Genomic DNA, 19,649 nt, shown 5'->3' with positions numbered 1-19,649 from the left:
CCAGACCCGCTACATACTGGACCGGGACTCTGAGGCCAAATCTTTCCTTAGTGCATAAAAAAAAGAAGAAAACAAAACACTAATGTTTATTAAATGAAACAATAATAAAACCACAAAGTGCATGAATAAACCTTCCAGACTTAGAGGTTTTAAACAAAGTACAGTGGTGCCTTAACATAGTATAAATTTAAGTCATTTCTTGACCATGCTTTGAACTCAAGACACTTGTTTCACAAATGTTCTTTTCTGTTGAAATCAATGGAAATGCCTTTAATGCCTTTCCTGTCTCCCCAAAACAACCTAACAAAAATTTGCGCGGCATCAATAATTCATTGAGTCTCCTTCAGGAATGTGCGACTTGGCCACTAGGGGCAGTATCATACAGTCTTGCTGACACAACGTAACAGACTAGTTCAAGTGGCTTAATTATTACAATTTTAATAGTTTTGTATTCTTAGAGGATAAAGAATATATGCATGTGATTGTAATATCTGTCTGCAGGTGTTGCTACGCAGTTTGAGTTCAAATATCTGTTGAAGTTTTGTAATGCTGCCACGTCTGTGTGTGCGCCTGCGTGTGTGTGGGGGTGTGTGTGCGCGTGCGGGGGTGTGTGTGTGTGTGTGTGTGTGAGAGAGCTGTTCCGTAAGCCAACTCTGCGCCATAGCCGACTAGATTTATCAGTGCAGTTAAAAGAGGATTTCTTCTGGATTTGCGGCTGCACTGACATCATAAATTGCTCTGTCAGATGGAGGCATAGTTTGCCTCAGTCAAGCAGCAGGGTGCACCCTGCCGTAGCTTTCCAACTCAAATAGAATAGTTAATTTCTGTACAGACGTCCCCTGTGAAGCCTCCCGCCTCCTTGCGCCTCAGACAAACTGTTTCCATGCCTTCCATTAGATTTTATTGAGATGTATAAAGTAGCATGCAAGCGCACACATATTCGCACACGTCAGCGTGCCCTCGCACTCGCAAGCGTACCCAACCACAAGCATACACACCGAGTGGTGTACACACGCACGTTTGCACACACCAAGGATACGGCTCATTACCCACAGCTGGCTGCAGCCTCTTGGTTATACAAAAGATGTAGGAGGGGGGGGGGGTTGTGCTGTATATTCATGTATTTGGCTGTCTCCCAAATGTTAATTTGCTTTTAGCTGGCCACGATTAGAGCTAATTCCTTCCCGGTGCAAATTATAAATACAAGCGAGAGTGAAGACATTTGCTGAGTAGGCTGAGGGACGCTCAAGGATCCTAGCCTTGTTGCATTTATTCAAAGTACACTGGTACCTTAAATGTTGAACACAATTGGTTCCAGAACTTGAGTTTTAGGTGTTTTGTAGCAACTTCTCTCAGAGGAAATAATTTGTCATTTAGCCTTGATCAAATTGGGTTGCAGTTTTGGTAAAAATAATCCGGCGGGTTAGATTTGTATGCTGATGAAAACTAAAACTTGAATGATGATTGCGAAATTGCAGTCAGTGTTTTTTCTAGCATGAGAAGTTTTTCTCCACGGCTGACTCTCCAGATGAGCAAAAGTCCACTGATTGGCTGCAATAAGATTATAGTAAGAAGAGCTGATTACGATTGGACTCATCTACAACTATGTGGCAGCTTGTTTGTACCATCGAATTTGAAACAATGTGGTGAGAGGTGTGTGCAGCTCCCAATATATCACTACTATCAAGACCTGAAAACAAAATTAGCATAGTAGGAATTAAGGGGATACACGTGTTGTATGTTCTATTTCGTTTCATGCTGTCCTTTTTTTTTTAGTTTTTAAAGCCATCCATCGTCTTAGTTTTTTCTTTGTTTGTTTTGCATAAATACGCATATTTCATGTTTTATGAAAACAATGGTCATACAGCTCAAAAACCTGATACGCAAACGTGATATAGAAACACTGAGATCTTTGATTTCTGTCTATCTAATCCACTATCGTGAAGCGTATTCCCTCCTTTGTTGCCTCTCACCTGACACTGCAGAACTGTCAACATGCTTTTCCATCTCTCCGCTCTCAGAGATGGCCTTATGGGCCAGGAAGCCTCTGCATGTCAGCTGCGGCTGCTGACCTCTGACCCTGGAAGCAATCCCAGGTTGCTACTGCGAATGCTGCTTCACAGAGACTGTCACCTGCCCCGTATGCTCCTGGAAAACTCTTGTAAGTCCTCTCTGTTTTTTTTTTCCACATGAAGTTTGACACTTGATATATTATACGGACGAAACAATATGTTTTAAAATGAGATTTGGTGCACATTACCGAATAGTCTGGGAACTAAGCTCTCAACTTTTACAGACATTAGATGATCTCCCTCCCCATTTTATTAGGTCATCATTATCATCTTTGCCATCATCATCATCGTCATCATCTTCACCTTGGTCATCAGCGCCACTAAATCAATAGCGTGCAGTAATAAACACTCAACAGACCCGAGCAGAGCACATATGCTGACCTTTAAAGATTTTGCATTCCTCCTCCTCTCCCCTGTACTGGCAACAGTCTAACCTTTAAAGACTGTTGTGCACTCGCACATTAATTCCCATTATAGTGACCTCATTAATAACAACTCTCACTGTGACGTTCTCTTCGTCGACTTGAGAGTCTGGCTCCGAGGCGCTGGGATGCCTCCACTCCGCGTCGTATATCAACGCAGGAAGCGCTGACTCTTGCATGTTATCGCAGTGACGGCCTAATTAAGCGAGAAGTGGGAAGACAGAGGCTTGACTGAAAGCTTGCACTCCCATAAGCATCTGTGCTCGCTTTGTGTGTGTATACAAATTGAGGACAAATGGAGAGAGAAAAAGACGCACAAGGTGGCATATCAAAGCGTTAGGTCACCACACACTGCCAGTTTCTTCACACTCATATTTAGTTTGTTTCTATGGAAGTCTAACTCATCTTTAGAAGTCAAACTCATCTTCTTGTATGGGGGACGTGGGTAATATTGTTTGAGTATTTGGTTTTATCTGGTATTCATGGGCCTCAACAGCCTCAGTAGGATATCAGGAAGGGCAATTCACAATAATATTTTGTTCTAAAGTTGGCTGCATGGAAAAAAGTTGGGACTTTTGAACATTTATGTGAACAACACCACAGATGTTACAAGAAAACAAGTTCCTTTTGTGTACTGAGGTAATAATAATTACCTGTCTTCCCGACATGAAATACAAATCAACGCGCTTAAATATGTTTTAGGTTCAAATATTGTAAAATGGGGGGCACGGTGGCCTCACAGTTCTGTGGTGATCAATCCAAGATGTGAGACACTCCAACTCACCCTTGACTCTAAAAAGGAAAAGAGCAATAGAAATTGTTCACTTAAGTATAAAAGCATTTCAAGCGACACTAAAAGTCAACTAATTACTCTGCATTACTTTTTACGTAAAATCCTACTAAAGTCTCCCGAGTGCAGTGTTTCACACCCTTATTCAAATAACTGTCATCTCTGACAGACCGCTGGATGTCTGCCACCTCTGGAGCAACGGGCCTCCGCTCAGCAACCCCTGTCAACTTAACACACACCCTTCGTACACAATCTGTGTCACGCGTATAGACATCTATAGGAGTTACACACACACACACACACACCTCCATCAGCCCTGTGCTTCGACAGCTCCCCCCACAAGGACGCCCTGTCAAAACCTCTTCCCTTTCACTTCCTGTCTCCATGTGCAGTACATCCCACAGCCAGGGGGCTTTGAAATCTGCTTCTCTCTTTTTTTTTTCCCAGCCATCGAACACAGATGTGAGGTTTTCTTCCCTTTCTCATCCACAATGCCTTTTGTTCGTCCATTCTGTTAACACGTGTCAGGATGAGCCTTGACATTTTCAGTTTTTCTTTTTTTTCATTTTCCTGTAAAAGGGGAAAAAAATCGAAATGCTGTTTTGTACGATATATATCATATCAATCCTACTGCAATGAGATTTTTTTTTCCGAGGTAGTTTTCCTTTAAAATGTAAATGTAAATCAGAAAAATATCCATGAATTTGGCTTTTATCCTTTTTTAAGTGTTGTCATTGTGGATAATCGTCTATGAAATGTTTAAATTGTGTATAAACTACTCCTTGTTGTGCGCAGGAATATTTTATTCTTTGTGTATTTACAATGAAAGTTTTTAGAAATGGAAAAAAATAGATTCGAGGCCTCATTTATGCTGAAAAATGGCAAGGCGATGCCCTTTCAAAGATCTTTAAAAAAGCAAAATGAAGCAGCAAGATTATTTTACTTTCTTTGGAAAACTTTATAAAAATTATACCTTCAGTATAAACATGTTTCATGTATATTTTCTATTGTTTACTGGCTTTAAAAGTTATTTAAATGGGACTTTTTTATTGACAAAAAATGCAGTTGAGTTATAAGGAATATGACTTGAATTAGGAGAATGAAGTTTACATTTTTGGGAGAATCGCTACGTAACTTAGCAAGAATCAGGCCTACTAGTACAAGAAGAAAAGTCGTTTTCATTATTATAAGCAGAGTCATATGCTGTACCAGTATGACAACAAGAATGTTACATATCGTCAATTAGAACAGAAGATCTCCTTATCAATTTTTGAGTATTTCCATTCACCAGCCAAATCGATATAAAATAAATAACAAATAATTTAATTTCCCATTGTTTTTCTTTCAGATTTTTGCCAGGAGAGCCCGCTTGAAATATCAACTCAGGAACGCAGAGCAGGAGATGCCTTCATCGTTGCACTTTTCAACATTTGTACCTGCCTGAATGACACCCCCAAGGCCTTAACTCAGGTCCTTCAACCATACCTGGAGAGTCTGCATGTATGGGAACATCTCTTCACTCTGGCAGGTAAAGTAACCTCCGGCCATTGAATAAAATGAATGACTTTCCTCCACAAGGTCCTGTCTTTATTATCGCCACGTGAATGCTTCTATATGTCATTTCTAAAGGCTCCGTCTGTAGTTCTGCGCTCTCCGTCAAAGCTGTACTTTACTCTGTGGCCTGCATAAAAGGACATTGATGGCAGAGACTTGACCATATCATTTAAAATGTCAAACACTTAAAAGCTTGCTGCCCCGCTAAGAAGATTTGGATATTTTTCAAGTGCGATTCTCAAGATGGCTTGTACAGAAACCAAAATGATCCATTTGTTTTGTTTTTTCTTCACATTTTGATTCAAAGCTATTGATGGTAGCCCGGTCGAATGGTAACCAGTGCAGGCAGACCAAAGGAGGGGCTGACAGAGGGAATACATTAAATCCAGATTGAGAGATTTGCTCAATGTCATCCAACCATCAGTTATTCCCACAGGCTAATTAGTTCAATTGTTGGATTGTGCCAAATCATTGCAATGCACTTTTTGGTTTCAAGAGCACTCCGCCGATCCTGTTCGTGTACCAGCTATTCAACCGTGGGAACAATCATAGATTACACGGAGAAGTTTCACTACTTCTCCTCTCACACTATAGTAGCAAGCGGTTTCAAATCAATACACGAGTCGATACAATAGCAGAGGGTGCAAAGTGTGAAAACTAAGTGACTTTGAAAAATAGGTCTAGGTCTCACCTGCCTCGGCGCAGTGCCTCGTCAAACAGCTATATCATTTTGTGTTCCGCTCCAGTCTTTTTCTCTGGGTCTGAGGTCGCACATTTGTTAGACGTCCCATAAGATTTCACGGCACTTCCAATACTGCCAGCATACTTTATCTGTCCCGTAGCCTTTGCTTCTACAGCGGCTGCTACGGGAAATTTATGGCTGCCATACAACTTCATGCGGTAGCTTCGCAGCTATCAATATGAGCCGGATATGAAAGGGCAGAGCAATGGAAGACGTACTGTACGGCACCTTGAGAGGGTACTAAGACTTTCACCGTCGGGCCACTGAAATTGATTGAAAACATCTGAATGTGACCGGTTATTACTTGCTTTACGACAGACATTTTAGCTGAATATATCAGCAATCTAATTCCTATAGTTGACATTTATGTCAAAAGTAAAGTTGTGACATGATAAGAAAGTGGACTGTCTCAGTGGGCTCACAATAGTTGTCGTAATGCCAGTGTAGCATGAATCCAAAGGGGAATTCACCCTTGGTGTCAAGTTTTGGTGTGTGCTAAGTTTCAAGACAGGAAAAGAACAAGGTAAGTTTTAGTAGTAGAAGTTGTAGTGGTCATAAATTTTGAAATTTTGCTGCAAGATTTCACTTTTCTTGCTACTCCGCTTGCACCTTGCTGCGGGGTATCAGGTCTTATCACCCCACCCCGTCGGTTTATTGAATGCACTTGTTTAGATGCCATGCATACTACGCATACAAATAACGTCACAATCACCAATTTTGATGACTTGGGTCTGTTGGTTTAAACTTGAAGGTTGCATCGTAGGCATTGGTTATTTTTTTTTTTTATTTAACCTTTATTTATCCAGGTTAGGCAATTGAAAACAGATTCTCTTTTGCAATGCTGCGCTGGCTGCGGACCGTAGAGCATAACAATGTATAATAAAAGGAAATACAAATGAAGATATTTTCAGCAAAGTGTACAAAGTCATTTCTTAGGAATAATTAGGGCAGGGCTTAAAAAAATGTATATTTCGATTTTAATCGATTTTCCGTTTCGTAGCCAGATATAGATTCATAAAACCTTATATTGATACTTTTAAAAACGTCTTTTTCCCAATAAATGTCGATGATTTCACATGTCACACGAGATACCTCCTCTTACCTAACTGTTAAATGTGAATACATTACAGATGAGAATTCCCATGAATGAATATCAACGTGCTTGACGTCATGATCACAGCGTGCATGAATTCACTAACTACAAGCTTCGAACGTAAACAAGCTGCTGCAGTCCTTCAACAAACAAAAGTTCATCCGTGAAGACAGTCCACAAATCAGCTTCAAAAGCATATCATTTTCTTTTTCTGCCAGAAAAAACTCAGAAAGTTCCCGTCGTGGTCGACTGTATCAGGGCAATAGTCACCAAGTCTACCAACACACTTCTGACTCACCTGGTTACCATGGTGACCGACTGGCAGGCCACAGAGGAGCCCAGCGGAGCCTTGTTAGTGAGCGTTGTTCCCGAAAGTGTCTTGGCTAAAGTGCCCAAAAGCTGGAACTACATACCAGTGGAAGCACGAGCAAAGGAGACTGGGAAGGGAGACTTTTCGACTAATAAGAGTAAGCAAATAAAATAGCCCTGGTTTTATTGATCCCATTCATTTATAATTAATACCATGCTTATAAATCTTTCCTGCAGCTATCACACCCCTCGCCTTTCAAGCCATGTCCTTCATTTTCACCAACCTGCCGCTAGTTGTGGCATCCTTACCTCTCCCCATCCGCTATCTCTTTCAAGCGGCGGAGAAACACCTTTCCCAGCATGCCCGGCAACTGCGCTCGATGGGCCTGTTAGTGTGGTCCTTGTTCAACTGCCTGATCCACAGTCTCGGCGACCCGCACGCACTTGAAGGAATCAGTGTGCTAGCCCTGAACTGTCCGGCCAAGGATCGCCTGGCGCTTTTGGCTGAGTGTCTGCAGGCTTCAATGGGGATGCAACAGAAGGTGAAGGTTTGAATAAGAGCCATAATGAGGCTCTTTTTGACACCAGAGTGGAGAAGATATCATTACTCTCTGCTTTGCTGTGGTTGTTCCGGGCTAGTTAATTCCAAAGAGAAAGTGGTAGCCTCCTGATAAAGTGTAACTAATGATTATTGTATGAAGCCATGTTAGGTGAAATGAAGTGAAATTGTGTACTTTGAGTGTGTTTCGTGCATCCGACAGGGCGTACCTAAACCCACCGTGCACAAGGTGCTGCAGGCTCTGGAGGAAAAAAGACCAAAGTGGATGAACATGCAGCTGCAAAAAGCCCGCAAACTCTGCATAAACAGGTGAGGGGTCAACTGGAGGTATTTAAACAGAGGTCAAGATCAAAATGGCGTTAGTGTTCTCTAATGTGAGCGTGCTCATGCATGGGAGACAGCGTAATCCATCACTCGACTTGGAAATGTTGAATATTCACGCAGGGTAGGATTATATTCACATCATTTGGTTGAATAAATGATTTTTCCACGAGAGATTATATGCTTGATGTATTAAAACTAAAATTGTAGTTGAGGCCTGGTAGTCAATGACAGGGGCTGTTCACCAGATCTATTTGAGATTCAGGGAATTCAGCGGAAGCTTCTAGGTCAACCTCGATCCATTCCAGAATTCTGGACAACTCTTTTGATTTTAAGTTGTTACACTGATCTTAATGGTTTTATTGAGGTGGAGACAATTACGAACATTTCGAAAGCGCAGTCAGTTTCAGCACAAACCTTCAAATGACAAATGTTAGGAAAAGTCGACTAGAACATCTCAACTTCATTTGGGCTAACAAGTGGCACTTGAAATGGTGGCAAGTGTATGCTGACCTTTATTTCACACTTTGGTGTTTATTTTTGACTCACCCTCTCCAGAAGATTTATTTTTTTCTTTCAGTTGAGTTAGGTCACATTGACGACCCCTGTGTTAAAGTCAAAGTGAAAGATCAATGCGTCTCAGTTTTTGTGGGACATGATGACAAGTGGACTGCACCCTGACCTGTGACTTTTTGCTCTGCGCATTATAGCCAGAATCATGTTGACACCTATGTTTGAAAACAAAATAAGCAGAACCGTAACGCGATAATCAACGTTCATCTGGGATTGGTATTTTATTGACAATAAGAGGGACGAAGATGGGCGTATTTGAGGGAGGTGGTAAAGAGAGGAGATGGGACACCCTGTGTGTGAGTGGGGGTGTGTGTGTGTGTGTATTCACGTATGCGTTCGTGCGTATGTTGGAGGGTGAAAAGGAAGAGTGATTATGTATCACCTGTCTGAGACGTTCAGTAAGATCATTACTATTCATTAAACTAACCTTCACAGGGAAGTGACGCCTAGCTTGTAAACACTCCCAATACAATGTCCAAATCTTGTGTGGGGGGGTGTGCGTGTGGGTGTGTGTGTGTGGCAGATAGAGACTCCCCCGAAAAAAATAACTCCACTCACTAACACCTCATATGTCTGCACGCTGGCGCATAAACACAATCGTTTAAAACGTCTTTCAAAAAACATATGCCCTCCCAACCCGTTGCCCGCTTTCCTTTACCATCTTAACTCCGCCCCTCCCTCTTGTAGACACCCACCTTGTCTTTGCAAAGTAATTTGTAGAGGAGAAGATTATTGTTCTCCATCATGGTGACCCTGGCTGGGCTGACGGGATGCATACACAGATGAAGATGAATGCAGTTATTCCTTGGCGGAGGTCTGCCTCTTTCAGGGCACATTGGCCCTAATGACATGATTGATAGGCTGTCCCAAATCCGGAGGGGCCCTCATTAATCACCCCGCTGACTGAATCCAATCATCTGCTTCACCTGCACAGTGATGGACAGGAAAGGATACACAGCGCAGGTGCTGACACGGATGCACAGCCACCGTCCCAGACGACACGACCGCTGGGGACGGCAGGCGAAAGAATGAGGTGGTGTTGTGGACCGGACGGACCCCCCGCTTCCTTTGCCACCCTCAATGTCAAGTAGCCAATGACTGGCTGACAGGCTGCACTATTCCTGCCTTCTTATAATTACAAAGTGGGGTGAGTTAGGGAGAGAACAATGACGGGAAGAAGTGTATGCGAAGGAGAAGATTTGATGGACGGTCGCGGGACATCCATCTGTATAAGAAGGCTAGGAAAATGATGGGGGCATTTGTCAGGGCTGGAGGACTGTACATGCGTGAGGACCTTGACACACAATTACACACACACACACGCACACACGTAGGCAGGACATGCTGAAGACACGCACAAATCAGTTTTAGTGCACCGACATCCTTCGCTCCAAATTCCCGACACGTGTTTTGAAAAAAGTTGTGAAAACAGTGCAGGCGATCCGCTGTCAGTTCAGTAATTTGTTTTCTCCCCATTCGCTGACGATTTACATGGGAGCAGTTCTGCTGTTATGTAATGTTTAACTCTTATTTAAATTGTAATTTCAAGGGATTCTATTGGTACCACTGAGGTCCCCTAAAGAATCACTGACTAAAGTGCAGTTCAGTTGAACGAGTTGACCTTTTAATCAACACATTTGCTCTTAAGAACTGTTTGCTTTTACATTTTTATTTGATTAAAATGATTGAACTTTTACCTACACTACATTTTAAATGAACCATATAAGTATATATTTTTAAATGTTCCTATATTTAAGTGCGGTGTTCAAATTGTGCATAAGGTAAGCACTGGATCTAAAATAATCCATCCATCTATTGATTTTCCACACCATCTATCCTGTTGGACCCTATCCCAGCTATAAAGTAGAATTTAGGTGGTACTTGGTGTAAAAATCTCAAGAACCAACGTTATACATGCGTGTGTCACATGTCACAAATATTGCCCTTATTTAGTTAAATAAATGAACCGAAATATTTACTACTGAATATGAGGTGGGGCATCTCTCCAAAAAGACTAAAACTACCCAAATAAACATTGTTAAATGAAACCCGAGTTGACACAAAATAAGATGGCTATATCTTGTAATGTAGCACTTGTGTTATTGGATTTCCTGAATGTGTTGGTGTAGCGTGTGTTGTGGCCACTAAGTGGATTCACCAGTGTATTAACACATTATTACATGATTACTTATTATTACATAATTATTAGTCGTAACAACAAAGTTTCTCTCTCAGGACAATCAGGGAGTGTTCTTCTTCCCCGTACATTTTGTCCCACGCGTGTTTTTGCCGACTATTCACTTTTCCCTTGCTCCCTTTTTTTCCCCCTTCCTTCCAAGTGTCGATGAACGAGGCAAGGAAAGCGCAATGACTGCGGCTGAACTGACCGAGCAGAAAATGGGCCTGATGCTGCTGGAGGTCTGCCACAAAGCAGGAGGCAGCGACTACCTGAGGCACATCCATCAGATCATCCAAGGCAATGAGGTAGGGAAGCACTCCTTCTCCCCAGCGCGTTAGGTGGCCGCTGGCCCGAGGCCGCTGGCTGGGGAGAAGTTGTTGGGGGATGTTTTTGGCCAGGAGGACTGGGGAGAAAGCGACTGCTGCCGTACATGCTGCGTTTTCTGTTGTTCAGGTGACCTGAAGGGTGTGCACCTGTAGTGATTCCATATGGAATACACTGGCCGCATGTAACGGTATCCCATGATTTTGAGTCTTCTGAGAAATATGGGAATTTTTCCAAACCTGGAATTTCTGATTAATCTAATTACCAATGTTCCCTCTACGATGCACGCGTGAGCAATTTTAAATAAGGGATCGATTAACAAAGATTGGTTGATTTTATCGGCCCGCGTTCGTGTGCTGAACCTACTCGCGAAATGGGTAAACAACAAAAATTACCTCAGTTTTGTGATTCATTAGATGCCGCAATTTCAGTCATCTATGCGTGGACCATATTGAAACAGATTGTACTGGGACTAAATAAAGCCTGGAGTACGATGCACTACGGTGGCTCTCGAGAGTCAAAAAACATACAAAATTCAAAAAACACTACTTTCCCCATAAGAAGGCAGAATATTTATACATACATGATCTGAATGTTTTTGTAACAGCTACCTCATATAACTTGTCAGGATTTCATTTCACATCATACTCTTTTTTTGCTCCTTTTGCTGAATAAAGTAAAGAAAACTTTTAACAAGACTGCAATAAGGTTTGGCCGATATAAAGTTATGAGTTGCATTAAAGGTTGTCCTTCGGTCAATCCCAAAAATGTCTTTTGTTGACTGAAAATGACATCACAGTTGCTTAGGGCTCAGCTAACGACCAATCATGGCTCAACTTCAGTGAATAGATGAGCCATGATTGGTTGTTACCTGAGCAACTGGGATGTCCTTAAACAGGTGGATTTAGCTGCATAACACATATTCCACAAACACAATATTCATCACAATACCGTGTTTAGACTAGTGAAGTTGTTGTAAAATGTTGTATTGTATAATACCACATATAAAGAAAAGCATAGCTTGTATATCTTTATAATCAAATAATCCATGTTTGTCCACATATATAGTTCTACAACTCAACATTCTATTGATTTGGTCTGTAGTATTCTCCACTTTTTTTATATCGGTTAACTCATAACTGAAGTGACTTACGACAAAGACAAATAGCAATTCAGTGCTTGGACAGTTATATGAAGTCAACGGCCTTCGATGACCATCGAGCGCATAGTTACACTTCCCATATATTTTACAGTAGATTGTCTGTAAGGATGCAATTTGGAAGAGCAACTGGTGATGGATTCCATAAACGGCAACAACTCTGCATGGAAATGTGATCGAATGTGAATGGGTTCCCCAAGCAGGCTGTCGCTTTCTGGAAAAGCTCCACCCAGCCAAGGCTGAGACAAGAGCACTCAGGTCAGGGACACTCTGAGCTGGCGGTGAGGTGGAGGGAGAGGAGGTTCACAAGCCATGTCAAAGTGACGGATGGGATGGACTAATTCACAACAGGAGATCCACGACACGCCATATTCTCATCCGCACCATCTGACATTCGCGTGTATTTCTTGTTCTTGTACAACACTGCACCTACCAAATGATAACCAATTGCCATAAGAATTTCAGTTTGATGACTTTATGTTGAAATAATATTTCTCATATGTTTGGTCCGCAGGATTTTTTGATGTCCAAATTGAGTGGTAACACGGAGCCGCTCTGCGATCCATCTTCCTTAATGCGCTTTGACGTCAGTGATCGCTTGCACTCCACCAAATTCAACCCCCTCGAGGAGTTTGACCGAATTGGCAAAAAGAAGATGAATCAGGTTCGTAAGCCGATGTTAATTTATTGCTCTTAACTCATTCAATCCATAAGACATACAGTCCCTGCCTCCCAAAGACGTATTTATACGTCTTAGCATTTATTTATTTATTTTGGGCGTCATAGCGCCGTGTTTTTATAGCATTAGAACACAATATTCTGTTGGCCTCGCAAAATCAGTCAAAATCCAGAAAAGCGCTGGAATTGAGGGGTTTCCTCTAGTGAAAGTTTCTGGGATTAAATGAGTTAAGAGATAACTACTTTTTCTACTTTGAAAATGCTTAAATGCTCTAAGACAGGGTTCTTCAATCCTGTTCCTCGAGAGCATGTGTCCTGCCTGTTTTCCATCTCACCTGCTCTAAGAAAATGTGCTGCCCATCTTTTTTAAACTATAGTATAGTATATACAATACATGAGCTGTGAATGGTTGTGTCATTTTGTGTTGGAGAGACAACCTTTTGTCTAGTGACCTGCTGATTATTGATTATATTGTTGACAAGTCTTTCTTGGAATTAGCGTTTTTATTTGTTTTACTTGTTGAGTTGTGTTTCTTTTCCAAAACATTCAAATATGACTTGGGCAACTAACAAAATGTGTCCCACCTCTTTTCCAGGTAAGTGTTAATCATGTGATTCAATATTTGTGGGTTCATATTTCCACATTTATTGTTCAGTTGCCTTGGCAAGCATGTATTCATCCAAGCCCTTGAATGTTTGCTCTCATCTTTATTGGCAAAGTAACTGCACCAAAAAAAAAAGTCATCCAACCTTAGTTTCCTATTTCATTTGCTAATAGCAAATATGCCAACCGGAGCCTCCCAGAAAATGTGTTTGCCTCCTGACGTTACAAGCGTCTAATTCTCTTGATTTATTAACAACAATGCATCCTGAATTGTTGGTACGTCTTTTGGCCACCGTCAATGTGTGGACACTCACCGCACATTGATGCTGTAACTTGTGTACATACACACTCAATCTCCCATTGCTGTGTACACACAACTTTTTCTTCCCAATTTTTGCACTGCTGTTTCTATTTTGCCAGACATTGTTCTCTTTTCAGCCTATTACAGGAGGCTGAATTGCTTTGCATAGAAACACCTTATTAAGTGAATGATTAACACAACGACTCCACTTTAGAGAGCTATGTAGTTTGTCAAATGGAGTGGAGGCAGGAGGGGGCCAAGTTACATCCATCAATCTCCCATGACGAATGTTCGGAGAGCGGACGGATGAATGGATGGATGGTGTTCTCCTCCTTTTGTCAATAAAGCTTAGCCTGCAGTTAGGAGTGGCATTTTGGCAATCAAAATACTCCGAATTTTCTTTTTTTTTTTTTGCTTCCCCAATCCGGTGCCGGTTCCAAGTGTGTTCATGTTTTGTTGACAATAAGAGAGGAGGAGAAGGATGGGTGGTGCTGTGGTGCTTATAGAGTAAGGGAGAAGGAAACAAAACAGAGGAGTAGGAAGACGAACGACTCCTGCCCCCAAATTGATTTATCTTTCTATAAATGATGACGACATCCCCCTCAAATGGATTTGTAAATTAATTGATGTCTTATTGGAATAAAAAAAAAAACATCTGTGCACACGATAAATGGAATCTGATGGTCGCTTGCACTCGGGACCCCTCCCTTCTTTTTTTTTTCTTTTTTTTTTTTTTTAGTGAATCTCAGCTGTAGCCATAACGGCACTCTGTACTCGTTTATCAACAGGTTGCAATGGTTGAATGGCCGTGGGAGTGGACAAAGCTGCTGCCATCTTATCAGGACATGTGTCAAGTCACCTTCAAAACACTGCTGGCCAACAGGTAAACCGCTTATAGGACTCTTATTCTTATTCTGCTTATTAAGACTGAAACAGTCACCGAGGGGTGGGCATCGTTGCTTATATGTGTTTAATGGCTTCTTCAAACATATTGCACTTGGTTTCACAAATGACATTCACAAAACAAGACAACATTTCTCATGTCTGTTGAGCCGGGGTTTCACGGATATCGGGTCAAACGTATAAACTGTGCTGTATTTGGGTGACTTAAACCACTGCTAGAATATTTTTTTTTTTTTAACAAATTAATCTAATAGATTCCATAATTAATTGTGATTTACTACTACTATTTTTTTAATCTTTTAAGCTTTTTTGTAATAGCTTTCTTTGATCTCTGAATATGATCTAAATCCTTACTGGAATTTTTCTTAGAAACAATTCTTAAAACTACTTCAATTGCCCACAAGCACCACTCCAGCAGTGTTGCTTTGCAAGGCCGGGTGGTAACTTGAGATGATGTGCTAAAGATGTACATCTAATACGGTGCAGTGTTTGAATTTGGCTTTGCAAAGTATTCAAATTATGTTTGAGGTAAATAAAATGGAGTTAACTGAGTTAAAATATTTAACTGCGTTAAGCATTTTTAAATCAATCTCCAGAATTAACGCTTTAATTTTGACAGCCCTAATACATATACATATATGTAGTCCATACAGTAGATTATCAACTGGTGGTTTGCACCGTGTTGCTCTGAGATGCCGTCCTTAACCATCCTGCTTAAACTCCACACAAGCCATCATAACCAGACAAACATGTTGGGCGGATGTTAAAAAAAAAAGCTTGGCTCTTGGCGTTATCTGATGGACTTCACCCAAAGTCCGCTGATGGTGTCCCATCGTCGTCAGCCGCCTTGTCCTCTCCTGTTCTTGCTCAGAAACGGGCATAAATATTTATGCAGGTACATGTGACACATATTAGATGGCAATACTTCAGGCTGTTCCCTGCGCTCCATTCCCAGCTGTCACGCTGCCAGCGATCAGGGAGCCATGGGGCTACTGCACCTTGTCTCCACGCCTACGCTCAATCCATTCTAAATCACCGCCATTGTAAAACACACATGCACACACACACCTCGCTAACAAAGGGCAAGCTCTGCATCTGCCAAGGACACGGGTCTAATAAGGGTGAAGTGTTCTGCTCTGTGCTGTGTTGTGATGAGCTTTGTCTTCTTTAGGTCTCTCGCCCTTCTTCACACACACACGCGCGCTCAATGACACTCACCCTTGCCAGGCATAGTCTTTTTTGCTGTATGTTAAACAGTGACTCCGTGTGTTCACCTGAGCTAAATCATAAACTTTGACTCAAGTGGGAGAGAATGGCTCCAACCAATACGATGAGGCATCAGCGTAGGAGGGGCTAAAGGTTATATAACTCACCTTAATCTCACTGTATCAAAAGTGTCTGCATTGATGTCATTTGTATAGTCTGTCTTTGTCCAGAGGAGCAAATTTCATGGAGGATTGAGAGAATGGCTTTGGTTCTGGTTGAAATGCACGGAAGTTAGTTTCCATGGTTGGCTTCATGTAAGCTGTCAAAAAGTCTCTGACTCCAAAAGAAAAGGCCAGTCGTGGGATGATGCGTTGATGTCAGATGATTCACTCTTTTTTTACTGCAGATAATAATAACAGTCTCTATTTAAATGCAAGCTCAAGTACATTTGACTGAGTTCTCAGCAGCTTCACAATAAATGCTATTTTACACAATCCAAACAGTGTGACCTTGTGTGTGAGGGTATTTCAGGACTGTTTTGCAGAACTTTAACGAGCCCAACATTTTTTTTCTTCCTGAAAAATAGTATACGCTCAAAGTTTAGCTGTTAGGAATTCAGTCAACAAGAGGGTGAATCTTCATTGTGAATAACATCACAACATTACGATTGCGTGAATGTCAGTTCAATGAGCATCTAAGCGCCGCTGCATATCGAATAATCGTCCCAACAACACCGAACTGTTGTTAGTTTTCATGAGTCGCCGACAGTCCTAATTAATTCACATTCGGCCATGTTGGTTGGTGTGCGATGGGCATAAAGCAGAAGTCACCATTTTTATTTTTTTTTAAATGAGAGCATTAATGCAAAAAGCCATTACTTTGATACCCACAGATATACTCAGATTACCTTGAATATTATTAACATTAACAATTAAAGATATTAATTCTATATGAAGGCACTGATTTTTTCATTATTTACAACAATAATTATCGACAATGATTTAACAACCCGGGAAGGAAATAGATATCAATTAGGGGGTAAAAAAAATGTTCTGAAGATCGTTTTTTTTTTTGTTTTTTTATTAAAGATGTTATGACATCAAATTGAATTGTTCCACTTTCAAATATATCAAGATATTAAATCATCTTTTATTGGAGAGCTCTATTTTAGAAAGAAATGGCCCATTTGCAGTAGACAAGTTCATTCAAGCCTATGTAAAATGACTACAAAAAACTCAAAATTGCATCTTACCCTCTCAAACTGAGTCATACCATACCATATCCTATCGTAATCAAACAGAAAGGCCGAACTCGAACCTTGATCCTCTGAACTGTGAGGCCAAATTGATTGAATTTATTTTTTTTAATTTCCACGGTCAATTAGAGGTCAACTACCATATCAGAAGCCTTTCCTGTTGGCCCCAAAAACAGCATTTTATTCCACGTCTTCAAAACGGTCTGCAATAGGACTGGGCACCTCGCATTGCACCAAACAAAACTAATCCTAAAACAATCTATTTTAAGTTCGTATGCGAACAAGGCTCCTCATGATACTTGATATTGTCCAAGTTTTATTCACCTTGAATGACTTCCCTTTCTTGTAGAGTGCTAATAATTTGCTCCCCAGACTGTGTAAGTTAGCAGTAAGGCCCATTGGCCGGTGGCCTCCTATATATTGTGACAGTGGCAGGACAGTTATTGTGCCCAGGGTTTATATCACATTCTAATAGAGCAAGGCTATGAGTTAAGGGCGGTAGGCTTTTACACCGGGGCCGTTAAATCACTGTTCAGATGACTTCATTAGCAGAGCAGGACACATGCTGAGACACTTATCCTTCCGCGCGCGCACACACACACACACTCACACACACATGCTTTCACCCTGCTACCTTGAAGGTTTAGCATTGGGGTTAGACAGGATGGGGAGTGGATTTATTCAGGTGTGTGTGTCCTTCTTTGTCAGCCGTCACTTCAGTTCCCTCAGCATGATGGCTCATCCATCATCCGCAGATTGAGCTTTTCAGCAGAAACCAGACTGATTAATACCACCCCAGGACCCCCAGGGTAGCCTGGCTGACTGGGCTGACCTGGCTTCCTGCTACACCAGTGCGTGAGTGTGTAGAAAGATGGCTTGTGGGTGGACTAACTTTCTTAGACGCCTTGTTCCCCGACAAAATGGTTGGCCTGATAGGCTGTCTATAGCTGGGTGGCTTAGTGAGCAACACTGAATGTAATTGAATATGATTCGAGTATAGGCCTAGGAACAATTTAGATTCTTCACTTCAAGAAAATATAACTGTACTTGCATTTCTGCGTGGGTGTGAGTTGCTTCTCTATGTATAGCACAGTGTGAGTTGAATTTCCCCTTGAACGATTATAATTAGGACTTTCTAATAAAATAGCAAAGTATTAGTATATGTATTGCACTCACCGCTCATTTCCAGAGCTGGACCCTTTTTTGCCAGTCAGTCCTCCTCCCTCGGGCCGCGATCTCTGTACCCTTACAGCCTCGACCCTCCGCCCGTATTCAGCAAAATTATCGGTCCCCGATCCCGTTATGACCCGCCCACCAGCCCAAAAAAAAACTGTTGCGACGCATGACGCCGCTGTGGGAGAGATGCTGACGGCAGAATTTTATTTAAACATCATTAGCTGGCTAATTTACTATTCAAATCCGCTTATCTTGTTATGGGCATATTATGGTCTTATTCGTCTCCTTCTCCTCCTTTCTGAACGTGCCCAATCCAAGTAGGTACGCACTGTTGGTGTTCTTGGGATTGTGGTATTTCCCCCCTCTTGTAATGGTAAGCCCCAGTGGCAGGTGGGGGGCCCTCGGTACGTGATGTCAGAATAAGGAAATACAGGCACGCTTGAACGCACACTGCTGTCTCACGTCTCTTCGTACACAAACAGTTGGTAACCGCGCTTTTCACGCATTTTGCGGCAATTTTTTTCATTTTCCCATTTTGCGAGTTGGTTGATCACACGCACGGGGGCCAATTCGTGGGCCTAACTAAAATCAACCTCCGGCCTTTGTTCATCAAACCATTTTTTTTTTAATTTGTCACCCCCCCATACACCTGCCCCAAAAACGGGCCGGAATGCCCATCTCTGCTCAGTTCCATTGGAGGGGTTGAAGTCTTATAGACAACTAGTCAACATTTGTGCAACATTTACAACTAGTCAAGGTCCACAGGCACGTTTAAAAAAATTGGAGTGAATCAGTCTCTGCAATATATATTTGCTAATATCTTTCATAATAAGTTCGGCCCAAATTAAAACTTCCTCTTGACCTTTCACCCTGTGGAAAAAAAATTGCAAAAGTTTGCATGTTATTTGTCAAAGGGGGCAAACTGACACATTTCCAACCAAAGTATTGGTCTTATTTCCTTTGGTGCGTACTTGTAACGGCATGACATTTTGGCAAAAAAGTTATTTTTTGTTGATGTTACAAGGCCTTTTGCTGTCCTCCTTCATTGAAATCCTGTAAAAAAAAAAAAAAGCAAGTTAAATATAATGTGAATGGCTGTGTACAAGAGCCTTTCAAATGCCAAGGTGACTTCAACCAATTTGGCTGATGTGTGCCAAAGGGTGAAGGTTGTGGTTGATAAGAATTAGCCAGCAATGAGAGATGAAGCTCCTTGTGTCAAAGGGCAGCTCTTCCACTCCATCATAAGCACCTTATATTATCCAAGGACATTCATGCTTAACCTTTCAAACGCCTCTCTGCTGTGGAAGACCATGCGTGCTTGCACCCGTTTTGTACTCATGTGGTGTTTTTAAAGTTTATGCAGTAGACTGAGTGATTCCTCCATCATTTTATTCTGCACCTTGACAGCTGCAACACAAGCAGCATTCACC

General features: G+C 41.6%; 1 protein-coding gene across 4 annotated transcripts in view; it reads left to right on the top strand.

Annotated features, from left to right (window-relative positions):
* kiaa0825 (KIAA0825 ortholog) overlaps positions 1 to 19,649 on the top strand; it is a 114,473-nt gene that overhangs the window by 30,060 nt on the left and 64,764 nt on the right. For all 4 annotated transcript variants that reach the window (XM_088292213.1, XM_088292195.1, XM_088292204.1 and 1 more), the window contains exons 15-22: positions 2,022 to 2,161; positions 4,633 to 4,812; positions 6,892 to 7,140; positions 7,220 to 7,524; positions 7,744 to 7,850; positions 10,775 to 10,919; positions 12,612 to 12,761; positions 14,468 to 14,562. In XM_088292213.1, coding sequence (XP_088148339.1) covers positions 2,022 to 2,161; positions 4,633 to 4,812; positions 6,892 to 7,140; positions 7,220 to 7,524; positions 7,744 to 7,850; positions 10,775 to 10,919; positions 12,612 to 12,761; positions 14,468 to 14,562 — 1,371 coding nt within the window. The remainder of the gene's footprint in view (positions 1 to 2,021; positions 2,162 to 4,632; positions 4,813 to 6,891; positions 7,141 to 7,219; positions 7,525 to 7,743; positions 7,851 to 10,774; positions 10,920 to 12,611; positions 12,762 to 14,467; positions 14,563 to 19,649) is intronic.

This window comes from Idiotropiscis lumnitzeri, chromosome 1 (genome assembly GCF_059441095.1).
Source record: "Idiotropiscis lumnitzeri isolate Australia: NSW breed Sydney's pygmy pipehorse chromosome 1, RoL_Ilum_1.0, whole genome shotgun sequence".
Taxonomy (NCBI): domain Eukaryota; kingdom Metazoa; phylum Chordata; class Actinopteri; order Syngnathiformes; family Syngnathidae; genus Idiotropiscis; species Idiotropiscis lumnitzeri.
The sequence above is the reverse complement of the archived record's forward strand: the minus strand, read 5'-3'. Positions and strand labels throughout refer to the sequence as shown.